This window comes from Phyllostomus discolor, chromosome 5 (assembly GCF_004126475.2).
Source record: "Phyllostomus discolor isolate MPI-MPIP mPhyDis1 chromosome 5, mPhyDis1.pri.v3, whole genome shotgun sequence".
In the NCBI taxonomy this organism is placed as follows: Eukaryota; Metazoa; Chordata; class Mammalia; order Chiroptera; family Phyllostomidae; genus Phyllostomus; species Phyllostomus discolor.
In genome coordinates, this window is record NC_040907.2 from 31,106,391 (window position 1) to 31,128,386 (window position 21,996).

General features: G+C 36.9%; 1 protein-coding gene and 1 pseudogene across 4 annotated transcripts in view; both read right to left on the reverse strand.

Annotated features, from left to right (window-relative positions):
• TESK2 (testis associated actin remodelling kinase 2) overlaps positions 1-21,996 on the reverse strand; it is a 117,121-nt gene that overhangs the window by 43,119 nt on the left and 52,006 nt on the right. For 3 of the 4 annotated variants that reach the window (XM_028513820.2, XM_036025962.1, XM_036025963.1), the window contains one exon: positions 21,065-21,186. The exons of the other annotated variant lie outside the window; for it this stretch is intronic. In XM_028513820.2, coding sequence (XP_028369621.1) covers positions 21,065-21,186 — 122 coding nt within the window. The remainder of the gene's footprint in view (positions 1-21,064; positions 21,187-21,996) is intronic. 4 annotated transcript variants of the gene reach the window in all.
• On the reverse strand, positions 13,591-14,245 carry LOC114496162 (annotated as a pseudogene).

Consider the following 21,996-nt stretch of genomic DNA (forward strand, 5'->3'; position numbering starts at 1 on the left):
GGGGACATGCAAGAGGCAACCACACATCGATTTTTCTCTCCCTCTCTTTCTCCCTACCATCCCCTCTCTCTAAAAATAAATAAATAAAATCTTAAAAAAAAAAAAAAAGGACGAAGTCGATCTTTATGCACTGATATGGGAAGATATCCAAAATATACTGTTAAATGAAAACATCAAGTTACAAATCCCATTTATGTAAAAAGTTTGTATATTAATTAAAAATGTCTAGAAACATTAATAAGTGGTACTGAGGGGGAAGTGGGTTAGTATTTTTAGTGTATATACATACTATATTTTAAGTTTATTTCAACCAACAGGTTACATTTATACATAAAAATGATTTTTAAATAAAAACCATACCATGCCACCCTATAAAAATAAATAAGTACATAAGTACCATAAATCAATGATTATGACTAATGATCATAAAGTGGGATATGACAAATGTCCTAAAGTCCGCGACAAATGGGGTTTGAGTTGCCAAGACAGAAGTCTCGCTAATAATATTCACAATTCTCAAAGAAGTTCTAGTTCAGAAGAACAAAGAAAAGGGAAGAGACTGACTGCAAGTGAGAGTGTTGGCACAGCAGTGACTGTGCTGGAAAGGACCATAAAGTTCCATGAGGGCAGAGCCCAGGTCACATTCTCCCCTGTGATCACAGCACCTGACAGTGCCTAGCAAAAGTATGCACACTCAGTAAACAACTGTTGAGTGAAAAGGAATTGAGTGAGGGAAAGCACCTAGCTGGCTGTTTTAACAGCGTGGTTTTAAAGACATACTGCTTCAAGCAAAATTACTATTGTGGAAATTTCAGAATTCTCCAAGAAGTGGTCTCTGGTCCACTAGTTTTTTCTAAGTGCATCCAGAGACTTGGTGGGAACCTGAGAAAGGAAGGATCTGAGGAAAGATCTAGGCAGTACTGAAAATAGGATGCAGGCTCCAATGACTAGTTGTAACATACCCCTGGCTTCGGAAGAAATGGAAAGCAAAATAGAGTGGTTAAAAGGGCTCTGAAGTTAGAGAGCGTAGGTTCAAATCTCACCTCCACCCTTTACTTGGCAAGCATTAGTTTCCCTCTCTATAAAATAGGACAATAACCCACATCACTCTTTTGTAACTTTCCTTACTAAGGAAGATTCAATTTTATTTATCTCTGCATTTCTAGTACCTAGTATAGCATCTGGCACACAGTAAACAAGCTCTCAGTAAAGATTTGTTGAATGGCACGAATGATTTTTATGACCTGGAAACTTAAGTTAAAGCTCCTCCCTGTGATGGAAGATTTTACTTACTGAAGATTATCCTTCCAGAATCAGTTAAAATTTCTTCTTCTCTATAACAATCTCCTGGATGTGGTCCACATTAATCTTCTCGCTCCTTGTCCTTCTCCTTCTTAGCCCCCTCCACCCCCCACAGGACTGCTAGTACTTTTATTCCACTTTGAAAGATTGTTCATTAGCATAAGTAAAGTGGTAGAAGGTCTGGAGTCAGACTGCTTGGATTTGAATCCGGGTTCTCTTACTTACTCATGACCTCTCTGTTAATCAGTTTCTTCACACGCAAAATGGGAATATTAATATTACCTAACCTATATGGTTACCATGAAGATGAATTACTTGGGCTCCTGGAACATAATAAGCACTAGAAAATGTTAGCTATTCTTCCTCTTTTAACATTTCCAATTCCTTCTCCAGAATGTAATATAAGAAAGGTTTTGCCCTGGCTGGTGTGGCTCAGTGGATTGAGTGTTGAACTGTGAACCAAAAGGTCGCTGGTTTGACTCCCAGTCAGGGCACGTGCCTGGGTTGCAGGCCAGGTCTCCAGGGGGTGTGAGAGAGGCAACCACACATTGATGTTTCTCTCCCCCTCTTTCTCCCTCCCTTCCTCTCTAAAAATAAATAAATAAAATCTTAGTGAAAAAAGAAAGAAAGGTTTTTAAGAGTACAGAGCTCATCTCATCTCCTTCTGTATACTGTGCCTGAAACATGATGCTGTGAACATAAGATTCTAACAAGCATTTCTTGAATAAAACAAACAATAATCATCAAGTTAGCTTCATGATGTAAAGTCAATTTATAAGAAAGAACACTTAGAGGCAGGTACAAAGCTGGAAAGACAAGAGGTATTTATTTTATTAAGTAAATTATTTACACAGAAGCTAGGCAATAGGATTCTACTAGCAAAACATTAGCTACATTCTAGAGGAATGGGTCTCCTAGAAGCTGAAAAAACCTGGTTTCAGTGTGATGCCTCCTTCTCCCCTCACCCACAGACCCACAGTCACTGTGACCACATCACCCACAGAAGTATCACAGACAGAAGACTCAGAAAGTACTGGCTTCCGGTGACAGTTTTCTGTATGCCTTCTTACACCCCCTACTCACGTCACCACATCACACTGGTGTTGCACAACTCTGCTTCTATGGGAAACTTTTCTGCCTGACCTTCTCAACCTCATTTCCTTTCCACCACTACCACATCCAAAAAGGTGTCACAGAGCTTGCAAGCTGAGACAGGCCTTAGCTTTATATTGGAAGAGGAGCTTGAGCAGAATTAATCATTCTAGTTGCTATAAACAGAATATATTTTAAAAGGGAAATATTACTCATTCTTAACAGGGAAGTGATATATGCCTAGAAAAGCATTTAATATTAACAGTAAGTTTTCACCAAAATTTGTATTGCTAATCATATCAAACTCTAACTTGTGAATAAAACCTCAGATCTTTTTTGTTATGAAACAGGACCTAAGAAAATTACATCCTGGATGATTTTTTTTTGAGATTTTATTTATGTATTTTTAGAGAGAAGGGAAGGGAGGGAGAAGGAGAGGGAAAGAAACATCAGTGTGTGAGACATACATTGATCGGCTGCCTCTCACACACCCCCAACTGGGGACCTGGACTGCAACCCAGACACATGCCCTGACTGGAAATCGACCTGGCAACCTTTTGGTTTGCAGGTTGACGCTCAATCCGCTGAGCCATACCAATCAGGGCCTGAATGATTCTTATTCCCCACTACTACCACTCCAAATCATGTCACCTAGACTTATTACTTAGTTCAAGAAGGGAGCACTTTCATAATGCATGTGCTTGAGAGGGAGTGATTATTCAACTTTGTTATTTTTAGTTTCACACTACACACTCATTCCTGTTGAGAAGTAGGGAGAGTTGCTTTTGTTTTTTTAGATCAGTGCTTTATAAATTTTAATGTAAAAATGAATCACCTAGGAATCATGTAAATTGCTGCCTCTGATTCTATAGGTTGGAAGGTGGAGTCTGAGAGTCTGAATTCCTAATAAGCTCCCAGGATGTTGATGTTGTTTAGTCCATGAACCACCCATTGAGTAGCAAGGCTCAGTCTATACAAAAGACAGCAGATCTCTAAAGTTAGTAAGACTGCAACAGAAAACTCTCAACTCTGATACTACCAGTAAATTCCACTTTGACCAGAGGCTTAATATGCCTCAGTCTTTCCTGTAGCATGATTTACCATTTCCCATAAAGTGTTAATACCATGCTCTTCCAAACCTTTGCCTTTTCTGAGGGTATTTCCACTGGCTAGAATGCACCCTCCTCCCTCATTTCCACATACAATCTACCTATCTTCAAACCCCAGCTCAAATACCTCCTTTCCCACAAAACAAATGTGGCTCCTTTCTGAACTAACATGCTTCTGAACCACCAAGGTTCTCCATCTACACCACCCTCCATAGCATCATCATTTCCTACTTTGGACTGTGTTTTATAACATGCCTACTAGACATAAGCTTCTTAACAGCATTCTTTTGCTGGGCATATAACAGTATATAAATGCTTGATGGGTAAATTTAAATAAACTCTGACCACTCAAAAATTATTCAGTGCTGACTGTGTGCCAGACATTGGTAATGATCATAAGTGTGGTAATAACTATTTTTTAAAGAGCACTTACTAAGTAAACATATTCTAAGCACTTTACATTATATTTATTTCATCCTCACAACAACGTAGTGAAGTAGTACATTCATTATCCCAATCGTACTGATAAAGAACTGAGGCTAGGAGAAATTAGGTAACTCACCCAAGGTCATTCAGCTGGTAAGTGACAGTAAGGAGTCGAGCCTTAACAGTGAGTTCCAGTGTCTGTGTTCTTAATCACTGTTATAGTATCTCTTCATATAGTTATAAAAGGGATATAAAAATGAGATATAAAGGGATATAAAAACAAGACAGGATCCCTTTCCTTAAGAAGCTATTGGTTACTCAAAATCTCTTTGTGGCAGCTCCTACCTCCTGATCAAAGTCCAAATTCCTTAACATGTTATTCAAGGGTCTGAATTATCTGACTCAAGCCTCTCTTCTTTATCTTCTGTTACATAAAGAATTCCACCTGAATTCACCATGGTTTAGTTATATAATCTGCCATTCCTAAATATGTTCTGAATTCCGTATTGTTGCTACAACGAGGCCATTTGGAATTCATTTTTCAAATCCTTCAAAACTCAGTTCAAGAATATCTCCAAATACTGATAACAAGAATAATAACAACAACAGCACCAAATATTTATAAACCATTTAGTGTGCTAGGCACAGCCACATATTAAGCCATTTAATTCTGAAAATGGCCCTTTGAGGATGATTAGAATAATTCCTATCTCAGAGACATAATTTCAAATATTTCCCTAATCTTTTTAATCAAAAATTAATCTTTCTCTTCCCTCTACACTCATATTATACCATAAAAATCTCTGTTATAACACTTATCAGGCCTGTTTTCTACATCAAGTTTTAACTATATCTACTTCTTCCACTGAATTTAAAGGGTTCCTGAGTGCAGAGATGTTACGTGTGGAAGAGAATGACTACTTTTTAAAAAAATAAATTGCTTCCCTTTTCCTCCTGAAGTAAACTACATGTCTCTTAACGGTTGGTTAAGACCGCACTGGGTTCTGGCCAGCGGTACAGGGGCAGAAGTGAGTATGCGATTTCTAGGCCTCTTCCATACAAACCTCAACACTATTCTCCACACTTTATTCTTTCACCTGCCAGCAAAAGCAGAAGAGCCAGTGGAGGCATCCAAGGCCCTGTCCTTGGTAAGAAAGAAGCGCTCCCTACCTACCTCCACCCAACATGCAGTGGACTGCGACATGAATAAGAAACAAGCTCTTAAGCCAACAAGATTTTAAGTTGTTTACTACAGTAGTTAGTTCACCTGAATTAAGTACACCGTGTAGTTTTGTGTCTCTGAATATATCTAAAACATTGCCTTGTTCATAGTTTGTGCTCAGTAAATATTTACTGAATTAAATTAAAACTTGACCTTACAGGCAAGAAGGGGCTGGAAAGAAATATTCCAAGTCATGAAAGACAAGGACCTACATCCCAGATTGCTCTATCCAGCAAAGCTCTCATTTAGAATGGAAGGGCAGATCAAGTGCTTCTCAGATAAAGTCAAGTTAAAGGAGTTCATCATCACCAAGCCCTTATTTTATGAAATGCTAAAGGGACTTATCTAAGAAAAGAAGATAAAGAAAAGACATGTATAGTAAAAGGACAGCAAATTCACAAATATTAACAACCACACCTAAAGCAAAACCAAAAGAAACTATGTAAACAATTAGAACAGGAACAGAACCACAGAAATGGAGGTCACATGGAGAGTTAGCAAGGGGGGGGGGGAGGAGAGAGGGGGAAAAGGTATAGAGAATAAGTAGCATAGAATGTAGGTTGAAAATAGATAGGGGGAGGGCAAGAATAGTACGGGAAATGTAGAAGCTAAAGAACTCATAAGTATGACACATGGACATGAACTAAAGGGGGGAAATGTGGGTGGGAGGGGGGTACAGGGTAGAGGGGAGAGAAGGGGGAAATGGGACAACTGTAATAGCATAATCAATAAAATATATTTTTTAAAAAATTTAAACTTAAACTTCTTATTCCATGGCAGGACCTTTCCTAGACCCTACTTGTCAGCCAGCCATCTCCAAAATGGGAAATGAGCAAGATTGCCGGTTAAAGGATGGAAAGCAAATTAGAATTTTTATTCATATTATTTTTTATATAAAAAAATAAATTGAGATTTACTAATATTTAATATGGCTTATTAGTAGCACCTAGGCAAGTGCTCAAAAAATGTTTTCCTAATGGGACACTGTGGTAGGCAGAAAATGTCCAAAGATGTTCATGTCCTAATCTCCAGAACCTATGAATATGTTGTTATATTGCCAAGGGAAAGAATTAAAATTGCTGCTAACTTAAATTAATTGGAATTATTATTGCTGCTTATCAGCTGCTTTAAAAAAGAAGATTATCCTAGATTATCAAAGTGGGTCCAGTGTAATCAAAACAGTCCTCAAAGGCAGAACAGGGAGGCAGAAGAGACAGTGTCAGAAGGATATGATGCAAAAAAGACTGAATGAGTCAATGCCAGCTTCAAAGATGGAAGAGAGCTACAAGCCAAGGAATGCAAGCAGCTGCTAGGAGCTGTGAAAAGGAAACAGATTCTTCCCTACAGCCTGCAGAAAGGAACACAGCCCTCCCAAAGCTTGATTTTAGCCCAGTAAGACCCACGTCAGATTTCTGACCAATAGAATTGTGAAATAATAATTCTGTATTGTTTCAAGCCAATAGGTTTGTGGTAATTTGACATGTTAGCCATAGCAAACTAATAACAGATACATAAATCAGAATATGTATTCATCACTATTCTATATCATGTTTACAAATCTAGGATAGACTTTAGGCTCTAATACTTTCTAAAGCATAAGGAAAGTAATATATTCCTTTGTGGTATTTATACTCAGTCAGTCAAATATTTATTGAGATCACAGTTCTGTATAAAACTCAGAGCTAAACACTGAAGCTTAAATGTTCCTCCCCCTCAAAAGTTTATAATCTAAACAGTACAGTGAGGGAGAGGTATGACAGCAGTCTAAAATATATCTAGCTATTCTCCTTTCACAAAAAAACAAAAAACAGGGGCAGCTTTAGCTCAAGCCGTTGCTTTGTCAAGGCAGTCCTAAAAAACAAAAAACAAACAAACAAAAAACCACTGACAGTACTGTTAGACTTAAACCTGCTCAATATTGCATAACAGGAACAAGTAAGCATTCTGTGACCATTATATCAAAGCCGTAAGACAATTACTACTTACTGCTCACCTACGATATACCTGGAAACTGTGCTGGGTGTTTTATATGCATTACCTGAGATGAAATTGCCCCCATTTTTATCATTTAGGAAAATGAGGTTGTTCAAAACATTTAAGCAACTTGACAAAGATTGGAGAAGGAACTAGAATCTGGATCTGTTTGGCTCCAAAGCCCATGTTTTCTTGTGACAATGGATATGAAAAAAAAAAAAAAAAAGACCAGTGGTTCAATAATAACTTTATTTTTGATTCACAAAAGAGAACTGCCTATCTGTAAACCGATGAAAATCTAATTGGTTTGCTTTACAAGCTTTTCTATTGCCAACTTGAGCAATAAGCACCATACGTACTGTAGGAGAGTTATTTTGATTTGTACTGGTCTTTCCAGAAAAAAATGTCTGACTCCAAAGTTATAGTAAAAACAATTAAGAGACCTGAAATAAATCTACAAAAATAATAAAATATGGGCATAAATTTTATATTAATGTTTTCTAAAAGATCATCTGAGACCTACTGGAAATGGCTTACTTTTCTTTAAAAAGTATTTCCAGAAGTTATAATATATTTTTATCTGATCTCCTCCCATAATTTTGAAAGGGAAGGTCTTGTAACATACTCTACCAGATTCCCCTAAGCTTTAACATATGGCATTAAAAGGAACTTCTTTGCATTTTACTTCCAAATAAAGCAAAGACACCATCATTCTCTTGGATTAGAAAAAAATAACCAAAAAGTAGAAGAGAGGGGAATGGCTCAGATCTCAAGTCCCAAGAGAGCTATGAATCGAGGCCCATAAAATAAAAGCAATAATATCCTTGGGTAAGGTTTGCTGCAGTTGAAACGTGTTTTAGAGATATTACATCACTGAACACTGGTTGTGCTGGGTCCCAGATATGAGGATGCATAAGTAAAACTCAGCTGAACAGACATTAACCTCCAGAGCTTCACATCGGGTGACACTAAGCAGAGCTGGTTCAGTCTGGCTCTCTCTTTGCTGTCCCTGTTTTTTTATGGTCCAATTTTAAGACAGCTAAAGGCAAAATGGACCTTGCTCAGCAATCACCTGATCAAGTCAATAGCACTCCATATAATAACAAAAGGACCAATCAAGTTCAATGGTCTAATTTTACTTTTTTTAATTTCAAGGAAATTATATCAAAATCTAAAAATTTAAAATTAGATCTGCTTGCTTATAAATATTAAACCAGTTTAATAAATACAAAACATCTTAGGTTTCTGAGAGGAAAATATCCTCTAGCTTGAATAACAACTCTAAGTAAACTGAGACTGAGTTCATTCTGTATTTTATTTCACAGAAAATTGTAAACCTCATTGCTCAAAACTGCCATGCAAGCAGCAAAATACCAAGTCTCCTGACAAAGGCAGAACTATTTATACCTATATGCAGTGACTTTAAATGTTTCCAAAATGTTGTTTTAAAAAAATATCAAGGAAGTTTAGAAGAGAACTAATATCCACAAATACAAGTATCTAGATTGTCTCCCCAAGCACTGAAAAAGCCTCCTCCTCCTTCCCACTTATCCTTTAATCTAAGATTACTCATAAAGTCAGACCAAAATAGCAAAATACAAACACAAACTTCATTTTATGTGAACACATTTCTGAAACAACACTCTCACAATAATTTATTTCTCCCCCTTCTCCCAAAGTGGGAGAAACGTATAGAGGAAAAAAAACTCAACCCAAGAAACATGTATCAAGAAATTAATATGTAGAAGGTTTGTGCTCTCAATAAATAAATAGAACACTTAAAAAATATTTTACTGTCTGACCCATATATTCTGGTACAGTGCCAGGCAAAGAGTTCAGATTAAGTGGGGGCTATAGACAATAAACATGATGATTCCTTATTCAGAAGTTTTTTTAAAAAAAAGAACTCACAGACAAATAATGATAATGATGGGTAACATTTATTGTGTCCTTAAAATGTGTCAGATACTGTTCTAAGCTCTTTACATGGAGTCACTTCATTAAACCCTTATGAAAATATTGTGTGGTAGATACTATTATTATCTCCATTTTACGTTTTTTAAAAATTGAAGAGAGATTAAGTGGCTTGCCCAAGGTCACACAACTAACAAATGGCGGGGCAAGACAGGACCCTTACCTCAAGCTTTACGCCTATACAGCCTCAGTATATGATGCTTCAGATGATTATGACATCAAGAATAAAAATAGCAACAGTTAAGATTTAATGCCTTGCACTGTAATAAATTCCTTCTGTACATTATCTCATATAATTCTCCCATCAACCTGGTATGGAAGTACTATTGCTACTCTGCACTACATAGATGAAAAAACTGAAGCTGTGGAGGTTACATAAGTTGCATAAGTCCCCCAACTAAGACACACTACCATCTTGAAACTCTTGTCTGAATTTCAGGCTTGTTTATCCAACTGTCAACTTTGATATCTCTTAGATCTTCCATCCCCAAAACCTGTCCCCCACACCAAGTCTTCTCAAGTGTAGTTGCCAACAATTCAGTTCTCCCAGTTGTTCAAGTCAAAACCCTAAGAGTCACCCTTGATTCCTCCTTCCTTTGTGCTAATATCCCACACCCAATCCAACAGGAAATCCCATTGCCTCTACTTTCAAAAACATCCAGAATCTAAGAACTTCTTCACCTTTGCTGCTACCATACAGTCCAAACTATCATGGTCTCTCTCTAGTTTACTACAATAGCTTCCTTAATTAATTTTCACCAGTTATACATTTTACATGACCTCAAATAGGTAATAATGAAAAATAATGTTCCCCTGGCCTGCCTACTCCCCAGAGGGAACCACTTTCAATTTTTAGCTGTTTCTTTTATGTACCGTCATAGCTCTTCTTATATTACACTTATTACGCTATTTCTGAGCTTCTACTGTCTGTCCAGTGTGAAAACTAAGGATTTAGCCTTCTTAAATTACTTCCCTTTCAATATTATTATAAGACAATTTTGGGTAAAATCAATGTTGAGAAGAAACAAATCAAGACTCAGCATTTACATTATTATGACTGATTATAATCACTGCTAGCCCAAGTAGTGTATTATGATTTTTATTTCTTGCACAAATTTTGTTTCCTTAATTTTTCATTGCTTAGTTATTATATGCCTACTACTAATTCTTTGCAAAGCCTCCAAGAGAATTGTAAAATTCTGCTGTATATGAATTTTGACCCTCTCAAACACATCTGGGAATCTTTAAATTCTTTCCTCAAACCGGCTCTCCCAACATCTCTCCTGGAGCTCTTGATCCTTCTGCGCCAATCCAGACTGCTTATTCTCCAGACTGTTGCCCAGCTGTCACCCTAGGGCTTGCTTTCATCCTTCTACTCCCTTCTTTCTAGATCCATCCTTTTTATTTTGTTTTATTTCTCCCCTTGTTTTGATGGAATATATCAAATTTTCCATCAAATTTTTAAATTTTAAAAAATATGCCAGTAGCTTCATTTAAAAAGGCATGTGAGCCCTGGCTGGTGTGGCTCAGTGTTTGAGTGCCAGCCTGCAAATCAAAGGGTCTCCAGTTTGATTCTCAGTCTGGGTTGCGGGCCAGACCCTCCAGTAGGCAATCATATATTGATGTTTCTCTCCCTCTCTTTCTCTCTCCCTTCCCCTCTCTAAAAACCAAATAAATAAAATCTTTTTTTTAAAAGGTACATGAGAAGCAAAATCTTGCATATCTGAAAATGTCTTTATTCTACCCTCATGCTGGACTGGATAGTTTGGCTGGATATAGAATTCTAAGTAGAAAATAATTTCCTCTCAGAAAGCACTGTTCCATTGGTCTAGCTTCTAGACCTGGTGTTCAGAGGTTAATTTTCAATCCTTTGTATGGCATCTGTTTTGGATTTCCCCCCTCTGTTAATGCTTAGAATCTTATTTTAATTACCCATATTCTAAAATTACCTAAAAATATGCTCTGGGGTGGGTCTTTTTTCATTCATGGGGCTGGGCACTTAATAGGCCCTTTCAAGCTGGAAGTTCATGACCTTCAGTTCTAGAAAATGCTTTTGTATTTGTCAAAAGTAGACTTCTTGGATCATTTAATTTTCATATCTTTTCTCTTTTATTTTCCATCTTTGATTTTTTCCTATTAATGGATGATTTCTTCAATTTTATATCTCCTTGACTTTCCAATTCAAATGATTTCATTTATTACATTTTTTCATTTCCAGAAATGTTTGAGAATCTTTGTGGTTCTCTATTCCTTTTATATAGTATACTATTCGTGTTTCATGGATGCAGTATCTTCTCTTTATCTCCTAAAAGAAAATATTTATAAGGTGTTTTGGTGATTACTTTTTAAAGTTTTCTTATTACTTGGGACTATTCAATTTCTCTAAATCCACCAATTCCCTGGCCGGTGGTGGGGGTGAGGGTGGAATGGGGATGATTCCTGCCTGCCTGAGCGATAAGCAATAGATGAGGACTAGAAGTATCATAACCCTCACTATTCACTGTGCAGACTATTTCCCTCTTTTCAGAATAGCACTCCTTCCCTATCTTCTGTCATATGACATGTTTACAGAGTATGAAGCACTTCTGGTTTAATTTTTCTCCAAAATTAAAACTCATTGTGTCAGGATGGATTAGAGTTAACTTATTAGTTGCAATGAATGGGGATGTTGACTTGAAGGCCTAGTTTCTCCCTTAAAAGACTTTCACTCATCCTCTTGTTTTCAGCCTAAACCTGATGCCCACCTTTAATTCCTGAGCTTTGATGGGTTTCTGTGATCCAACTGGCTTGCTTCTAATGGGTATCCATTTCTATAGATACTGTTTTATAAGCAATGGAAATACAATAGTGAACAAGACAAGTCTACCCTAGACTGAAGGCTACAAATAATTAATAAACAAATAAATAAACAAGGTAGTTTCAGAAATGATATGAGCTATGAAGACAAACCAGAGGGATGGGATAAATAGTGATATGAATGCTATTTTAGGCAGGCTAGTCAACAAAGTCTCTTTGAAGAGGGGATATCTCAGTAGACACATGCCCTATGATTCTGTGATAAAGACATTACAGGAAAAGAGAAAAGTAAGTAAAATGTGGGAAGGAGGTTAGTGTATTTGAGAAACAAAAGGGCCAGTAAGAAAGGTTAGAATGGTGTAATATAAAGGAAGAGTGATCAGAAATAAGGTCAGAGAAGCAGGTAGGTCAAATTATTCCAGGCCTTGTACACCAAAGCCCATTTGTTTGTATTTTATTTGAAGGGTGAAAAAAAGTTATACAACGAAATTCAGCAGGCAGTCTGATATGATCTGATTTACCTTTTTAAAGTTCAATCTGGTTATTGTGGGGCAAGAGAGGAATCTAGGAGATCAATTAGGAGTGTGGGCCTAGGATCATGCCTGTGGAAGTGATAAGAACTAGTCAGACTCAGGACGTATTTAAAGATAATGTTGAACCACATGATGGTTTGAAATGGAGTGTGAAGAAAAGATATTAAGGACAACTCTTAGGTTTTTGGTCTAAGTAATAAATAAATGATGGTTCCATTTGCTGAGATGGGAGTGGTCTAGAAAGAAAAATGATCAATAGTGGTCCCTAATAGGTACTCAATATATGGTGGCCACTGCTTATATAATTTTCTACTACATGTCAATTCTATTTCTTTTAAAAACTATTTTAGCCCTAGGTGGTGTGGCTCAGTGGATTGAGTGCCAGCCTGAGAACCAAAGAGTCGCCAGTACGATTCCCAGATTAGGGCACATGCCTGGATTGCGGGCCAGGTCCCCAGTGTGGGTGCTCAACAGGCAACCACACATTGATGTTTCTTGCCCTTTCCTTCTCCTTCCCTCCTTCTCTCTTTAAAAATAAATGAGTAAATTTTAAAAAATAAATATTTAAAAAAATTATTTATTGATAAGAGAGAAACACTGATTTGTTGTTCCACTTATTTATGCATTCATTGGTTGATTCTTGTATGTGTCCTGACAGATGATAAAACCTGCAATATGGAGTATCAGGACAACATTCTAACCAATTGAACCACCTGGCCAGGGCCAATTATACTTCATTAAAAATAATTTTTATTTTATATTTTTAAAGATTTTATTTATTTCTTTTTAGACTGAGGGGAAGGGAGGGAAAAAGAGAGGAAGAGAAACATCACTGTGTGGTTGCCTCTTGTGTGATCCCTCCAACTTTGTTCTTCTTTCTCAGGATCGCTGTTGCTAACATGGGGCCTTTTGTGATTCCATATAAATTTTTCAAATATTTATTCTAGTTCTGTGAAATATGTGATTGGAATCTTGATAGAAATTGCATTGAATCTATCAATTGCTTTGGGTAGTATGGATATCTTAATGATGCTAATTCTTCTTATCCATGAACATGGTATGTGCTTCCACTTATTTGTATCTTCTTCAATTTCTTTCTTTAGAGTCTTATAATTTTCTGAGTACAGGTCTTTTACATCCTTGTATGGTTTATTCCTGGGTATTTTATTCTTTTTTTATTATTATTAATACGGTATTTATTTGTCTTTCTTCTGTCAAACCCTGAGCCAACCACTTTCCCCAGGCTGCCAAGGGAGGTATAGGAAAAGGAACATACACAGCAGACCAGACACAGGAGAAAAATCTATGGGAGGTGGTGAACACTCCTTCACGTGGCGAAGAGGATGAGAAAAGCCACCATCAGGCAAAAGAGCCCCATGGCCTCAGAGAGGGCAAAGCCCAGAATGGTATAGGAGAAGAGCTATTGCTTCAGAGAAGGGTTCCTGGCACAACCAATGATGAGGCTCCCAAACACAGTCGTAATTCCAGCCTCAGAGTCTGCCACCCCTGCTGTGGCAGTCCCAGCTCCAATGAACTTGGCTGCTGCGTCAATGTCTCTTGAAATGGCCCTGGTTTGGAAGCTGTGGCCAGGAATAAGAGAGGTCAGGGTTGTGGGCTGTCAAGCTGCTGAGGCTCTCATCTGTCAGTGTCTCTGTTCATTTTAGCACCACTGCAGATAGTGCCCAGCTCAGCAACTAAGAGGGGACCCTGACCAAGGTGGGCGTGGAGACAAACTTGGCGTAGGTGTATATTTTCAGGGGAGGAGGGGCTGTGGCAGGAGAGCTGCGCCCAGTGTGGGGAAGGCAGAAAGGCGGTATTTTATTTTTTGTACCAATTGTGAATGTGATTGTTTTCTCAATTTCCCCTTCTGTTAATTTGTTATTGGCATATAAAAATGCAACTGTTTTTTGGATAATAATTTTGTATCTTGCTACTTTGCTGAATTCATTTATCAGCTCTAGTAGTTTCTTGGTGGTATCTGTGGAGTTCTTTATGTACAGTATTGTGTCTTCCACAAATGACAGTTTTGCTTCTTCCTTTCCAATTTGGATGCCTTTTATTTCTTCTTGTTGCCTGATTGTTGTGGCTAGGACTTCTAGTACTATATTGAATAAGAGGGGGACAAGGGGACATCCCTGTCTTGTTCCCATCAACAATAAGATCAAGGAAGAAATCAAAAGATACCTTGAAACAAATGAGAACACAATAACCCAAAATCTGTGGGACACTGAGAAAACAATCCTAAGAGGGAAATTCATAGCATTACGCGCCTATCTTAAAAAAAAAAAAAAAAGAAAAAGCTCAAATAAACAATGTAACTTTACAATTAAAATAACTTGAAAAAGAACGACAAAGCCCAAAATGAGCAGAAGGAAGGAAATGATAAAGATCAGAGCAGAAATGACAAAATAGAGTCTAAAAAAAGGTACGTAAGATTAATGGATCCAAGAGTTGGTTCTTTGAAAAAATAAACAAGACTGACGCTGAGCATCTTTTCATGTGTCTCTGGGCCCTCTGTATGCCCTCTTTGGAGAAGTGTCTGTTCAAGTCTTTTGCCCTTTTTTAATTGGGTTATTTGTCTTCCTGGAGTGGAGTCGTGTGAGTTCTTTATATATTTTGGAGATCAAGCCCTTGTCCAAGGTATCATTGGCAAATATGTTTTCCCATATAGTTGGCTCTCTTTTCATTTTAATGTTGTTTTCTTTAGTCATGCAGAAGATTTTTAATTTGATAAGGTCCCATTTGTTTATTCTTCCCTTTACGTCCCTTGCCTAAGTGCCCATCAGCAAATGAGAGGATCAAAAAACTATGGTACACTTACACAATGGAATTCTACGCAGCAGAGAGAAAGAAGGAGCTTATACCCTTTGTGACAGCATGGATGGAACTGGAGAGCATTATGCTAAGTGAAATAAGCCAGGCAGTCAGGGACAAATACCATAGGATCTCACCTTTAACTGGAACATAATCAACAAAAGAAAAAAGCAAACAAAATATAATCAGAGTCACTGAAATTAAGAACAATCTAACAATAGCCAGAGAGGAGGGGGGAGGGGACAGCCAGGAGAAGGGTTTTCAGGAACTACTATAAAGGACATATGGACAAAACCAAGGGGGAGGGTGGAAGCAAGGAAGGGAGATGGATTTGGAGGGGGTGGGGGAGAGGGGTGGAGAGATAATACAGACAACTATAATTGAACAACAATAAAATAATTTAAATTTTTAAAAAATGATTGAGAAACTTGTAGCCAGATTCATCAAGAAAGGATACAAATAAATAAAATCAGAAATGAAAGAGGAGAAATAACAACTGAATAACCAAAGAATTACAAAGGAATGTAAGAAAATATGAACAATGATATGCCAACACTGGACAACCTGGACAAAATGGATAATTTCCTAGAAATTTACAATCTTCCAAAACTAAATCAAGAAGAGTCAGAGAATCTGGATAGATTACACCTAGTGAAATTGAAACAGTAATAAAAAAAACTCCCAACAAACAAAAGCCCTCAATCAGATGGATTAGCAGGTGAATTTTACTAAACATTCTAAGAAGAACTAACACCTTACCTTCTAAGACTATTTCATAAAATTCAAGAGGAGGGAAGACTCTCAAACTTGTTTTACAAGGCAAGCATTATCCTAATTCCAAAACCAGATATAGATACTACAAAGTAATAAAAGTATAAGCCAATATCTCTGATGAACAAAGACACTAAAATCAATAAAATCAATAAAAAATCAAAAATAGCAAACCAAATACAGCAATGCATCAAAAAAGGTCATACACTATGATCAAGTGGGATTTATTCTGGGAATGCAAGGTTGGTACAACATTCAAAAGTCAATAAATGTAATTCACCACTTAAACAAAATGAAGGATAAAAACCACATGAATGTATCAACAGATGCAGAAAAAGCACTTGATAAAATCCAGTGCCTATTTATGATAAAAACTCTCAGCAAACAGGGATTAGATGAAACATACCTAAACATAATAAAGGCCATATATGACAAACCCACTGCCAGCGTCATACTCAATGAGTAAAGAGTTTTTTATTCAATTCTGAAATCAGTGGAAGCCACAAAAGTTTTTTAAGAAATAAGTTTTACCTGGCTGGCATAGCTCAGTGGATTGAGTGCGGGCTGCGAACCAAAGCATCCCAGGTTCGATTCCCAGTCAGGGCACATGCTTGGGCTGCAGGCCACGGCCCCCAGCAACCACACATTGATGTTTCTCTCTCTTTCCCCCTCCCTTCCCTCTCTAAAAATAAATAAATAAAATCTTAAAAAAAAAAAGAAAAAAAGAAGTTTGTTTTACAATTATAGCTGTGTATTAGAAAAAGTGAAAATGGTGGTGGGGGAGGTGAGAAATAGGGAAAATCATTTACTCCAAAAAAAAATGAAGAGGACTGAACTAATAGATTTATAAGGGAAGGAACAGATGCAAGGGCTTTGAAGATTTAGGAGCAAGAAACAAAAAGAGTAACTAAAGATGATTTGGGGATTTTCGGAATGGGTAACTAGAAAGATAGAAATCTTAACTAAGATTAGGAAAATATCCTGCCATATTGTAATAGCATCAGCTAATACTAGTTTGTTTCCTAGCTGTAGTTTGCTTCCCAAGGAGACTGTCTGCCTTCTCTACTTCTCTTGTATTCACCATGATATTTTACCTAGCATGGGGTCGGACGGAGTATGAGTAGTTCCTAAATCAATATTTGGAGACTTAAAAGCGTATTCTCCATTTTAACAAAATGACGATCATATTGTTGCAAATAGATTTTAAGATAAAACAATTCTGAACAAAAATTAGTAGATAGGAAAACATATTCAGAATGTGGCCTTAAAAAATAAGCATTAGAATGTGAATGAAGAATCTAAAAGAAATATTAAATTTCTCATGGCATGAAGAATAACAAAGAGGTATGAGAACAAATCTTGGTCCTCAGAAAGGCCATTGGGGAGTGGAAGTGAGCAGGGCATGCAACTGGGTTACAGATCTTGAGCACAAGAGTTCCTGGCATAAACAACCTTATTCACAAGAGGACAAAACAATCAGTCCCTGCACTCAACAAAGTACTTTATTGTTCCTTTTTTTAACTGATAACTTAGAGCAACCGATGATAAAACAACCAATCTTAACTGTATCCATGTATTAAAAGCATATATAAATACATGAACAAAACATATAAACCTACTGCTTCTAAGACTTACCAGGTCACTCTTTTCTTTCCACCTAGAAATCTTAGGAGGTAAGAAGATAAAAGGAAAAGAGGAAGTAGGAAGTTGGAATCAAGAAACAGAGAAACATAAAACTCAGCTCACTCACTCCTGCTGGGCACAAAATAGCTGTGCCAGCAAAGGACCAAGACATACCCAGAGGACTAGATGCCTAGCGTCACACAGATCATGAGATAGCCTTCTTTCCTAAGTATGATTTTCCAAATCACTAACTAATGCAGTGATTTTCAATTTTTCCTTTGTTTTTTAAGCAGGAGACCTTTCTTCAAAACTCCTTTATAGAAGCTTTGTTCAATATAAAACAGATAAAAAGTAGAGCTGCTCCAGCTGGAAAAGGAGAAGGGAACCGAAAGTCTCATCTGTTCAGCAATCTCCTTTCTGGCGTTGCCCCCAAGGAGGCATGTCTATGGAAATCCTAGGGTTCCGAGAGATGGATTCTTCCCAATTTAAATCTAATAATCTTTTTTTTAAAGATTTTATTTATTTATTTTTAGAGAGGGAAGGGAGGGAGGCGGGGGGGGGGGGGAGAGAGAGAGAGAGAGAGAAACATCAATGTGTGGTTGCTGGGGGTTATGGCCTGCAACCCAGGCACGTACCCTGGCTGGGAATCGAACCTGCGACACTTTGGTTCGCAGGCCGCGTTCAATCCACTGAGCTACACCAGCCAGGTTAAATCTAATAATCTTAATTTGAGGGAAAATTTTGGTTCATACTTCTGCCTCAGTTTCTGCACCTATAAAACTTACAGTATTTACAGCTTGAAAACAGATTGTGAGCCATACTAAGTCACAAGACCTTTACATTACAAAAAATATTAAGCATTAGTAAATTTCTAAGACAACTAGAAAGGCATTTAGAAAATAAAAATTCTAAGAATTCTGAGAATGGAACATAGTCATGTTCAGATTGACATTTAAGACATCCTAGGAAAATATAATAAATGTTTCTGCTGCTGTAGTACTCCTCTGAGTGGGTAACAAAAGCCAAGAGGACTCTGCTTGCTCTAGGCCATTAGTAGGAGAATTTCCTTTCATTGTGTTCAAAATACACAATGAAAATGAAGACACAAAACCATAAAAGATATAAACAATTAGAAGCTTCCATTCCCAGGCTTTTAACTGCATTATATTTGAGACAGGTGGCTTATGCAGAACAAAAGGAGTCATGAAAAGAATGCAAACCCATTGTGGTTAACAATGAATTATAATAATTTTCATGTATTACATAGTTACTATGAATTATAACAAATCCATAAGCTTTATATACATTATCTTGTCTGTTGACTTATTATGGAGATCAAGATAGAGTTAACACTGATTATTATATATTAGAGAACTTGGCTGAGAACAAGAATACTACTACTTATAAGTTAAAAGGGAGTATGCGTCATTCTTGAACAATGGAACCAAAAAACAGAGGCTAAGAAAATAGATCAGGGAGATCAGTAATGATATCATTGTTCTCATCATATCACCATGTTTCTAGGCTGGAACACATATCTATTTAGTAAAACAAGAGCAAAGATGTAAGTGGACTCTAACCCAGTATTGTCCAATACAGTAGCCAGTAGATTTCTGTGGTAATTTAAATCAAATCAAATAAAAATTTAGTGCCTTGTTCACTCCAGTCCTCACTGATTTTATTAGTTCTCTTTTCATGTACATAAGTACTAGATCCCCAATTAGAGTGCAAATTCCTTGCTATGAGACATTCCATTTTATATATACCTTCATACTTTTCTGATATCTGACATATCATTAAGCATATACTAGATGCTTGAAAAATGTGTTCATCTAATTTTTGGATTGGGAAGAAAGTCATCATTACAATAGTGGCTGAACATTTTTATAGTGGTCTAAGAAGCCAATTATTCTATATAAAGATAGAAAGTTTCAAGTAAGCAGTATAATCTAATTTCATAATTTATTACCACTGACCAAACCATGTAAATCATACTTAGGTTATCTGATTTCTCTCTGGTCCAATATAAATACTAGCAGTAGGTGACCCTAGGCAAAGAGCACTTTTAACTTTTCAAAGTGTATTATACACAAGCCCTACTTAAATACATATTAACTTAAATTGTCTTACTTTGTTTTGCTGGGGTTCCAGAACAAGTCACCCCAAGATGTGCCTCTGGTATGCAGACTTTTTTTAGCTAAAGGCAACCTACACCCTATGGGCTCAAGAGAAACTTCAGCCCCCGAACCCAACCCTTTTAATTACCTAGCAGAATTTGAATTAGGGGCCTTGCCCATAATAAGAGGTTATCAGAGATAACTTCTCTGACCTATCAAATAGCAGGGCAAACTACTAATTACTGAACATCTGTTCTTCTTATGTCCCTGCAATGACCTTCTGAAGCCCCAAAGTGCTTTATCTCATCCTTAACTCATATATATGTCATTTTCCCTGTCTGCCTCTAAACCTTCCAGGTATGTGGGAGTCTTTGACTCTCTCACGTATGTGGGGTTCCCATGCATACACATGCAATTAAATTTAGTTATTTTCTCTTGTTAATCTGTTTCATGTAGATTTAATTATTAAACCAGCCAAAAGAACCTGGGAAGGAAAAGGAAAGTTTCTTCCTCCTCATAGTTACATTTGGAAATACACTCACCTCACCAAAAAAAAAAAAAAAAAAAAGGTAATTAGAGTAAGATTCAGACACTGATTACTAGAAAGTAATGATTATATAACCTTATATATATATATAAATAATTCTCCTTTAATAAGGTGAACTCTCAAATGAGTGCTAAAAGTTAAGGGTAGATAGCCTAAGGCATAACTTAATTTTTATTTTCATTCACTGATTTAATTACAATTCCTTATAAAGGAATTAAGAAAATTAAGTAACTAAGTAAGTCTAAAATCTTTTTGAGGGCCTGCTAATCAAAAGGTCCCCAGTTCGATTCCCAGTCAGGGCACATGCCTGGATTGCAGGCTAGGTCCCCAGTTGGGGGCATGTGAGAGGCAACCAACCACACACCAATGTTTCTTCCCTTCTCTGTCTCCCTTCCTTTCTCTCTCCCTTCTTCTTCTTCTCTCTCTAAAAATAAATAAATAAACAAATATACAAACAAACAAATAAATGAAATCTTTTTGATAAATTACTAATTCAGCAGTAGGAAACAACTGTTTTAATAAGCTGCTACTAAGGGAAAACAATTTGAGAAACAGAAGAGAGTTTTATTAAGTGCAATTAATTACCAGAAAATTAAGTTTCAACAGGCAGAAAAAGATTTACAGCACAGCTAAACCCCAACAAGACAGATTCAGCAGGAAACCCTAAATCTCTCATTTCAACTGTTAATGCTGTTCTAACAGGCTTCCAATAATGTTTCAACTTCCTCACTGACCACCCACCAGAAGGAAAGAAAAGCCGTTACCTAAGGATGTTGGGATGCGAGAGTCTATTCATAAGCTGCACTTCCTTCAGCATGTTTGCCCGGTTACTACTCAGAGTGTTCATCTTAAGAGCCATCACCTGACCAGAAGCTCGGTGACGCACCTGGAAAATAAAAAAGAACAAGAAAAGAGGCTCAAGGGCAGCAGGAATATATGAGGTCAAAGTCTCCACATGTAGAACATGCCAATGTAGATAAAGCAGACATGGTAGGGAATGTTTTTCTGTAAACTCTGTGATTACATCAGGGTCTCACTTCCATTAATGAAGATGAATTTATTCCATCCAAAACCAAAATTGTTTCCAACTAAGCTGGCCAGAAAAACACTGTTAAATAATACCTCAAGAAAGAATGTTGTGGGGTTTTTTTAGTATCTTATAGAAAATGGGGGAAATTTATTAGCCTGGTTCCTCACGGCTAACATTGCCGAATCTTAGGACACTAAGACGAAAAAGTCCCTTTTGTGGAATTTAAGTATCCACAGAAAAGATATATGCACAAGCCTTGTATAACTCTAAATGAACAATAAAGCTGTCTTTATAGGACACTAAAGATACAACCTCAAAATCTCCCTCAAGCATGATAAAATACTTATCTATAAGAAAAAAAGCATTTCATGTTAAATATAGAAAGAAGTTGGTAAACCTTCTAAAGTTAATATTGTAGTTACTCAACCCAAAGTACTTTGTAATCATTTACACACACTCAAGTCAGATACATGGGCCACACAACTTACACTACTTCCCATGAACACTGAGGAAAGTTCACTTCTAAAACATTCATCCATTATAGAATTCTATCTATTTTACATGGAAAAAATATTATTTTATAATTTCAATCCACACTCCACAGGTTTCAAAACCCACAATACTTTACTTACAAGAAACTTAACTATGTTTTCACCCTCTAAATGT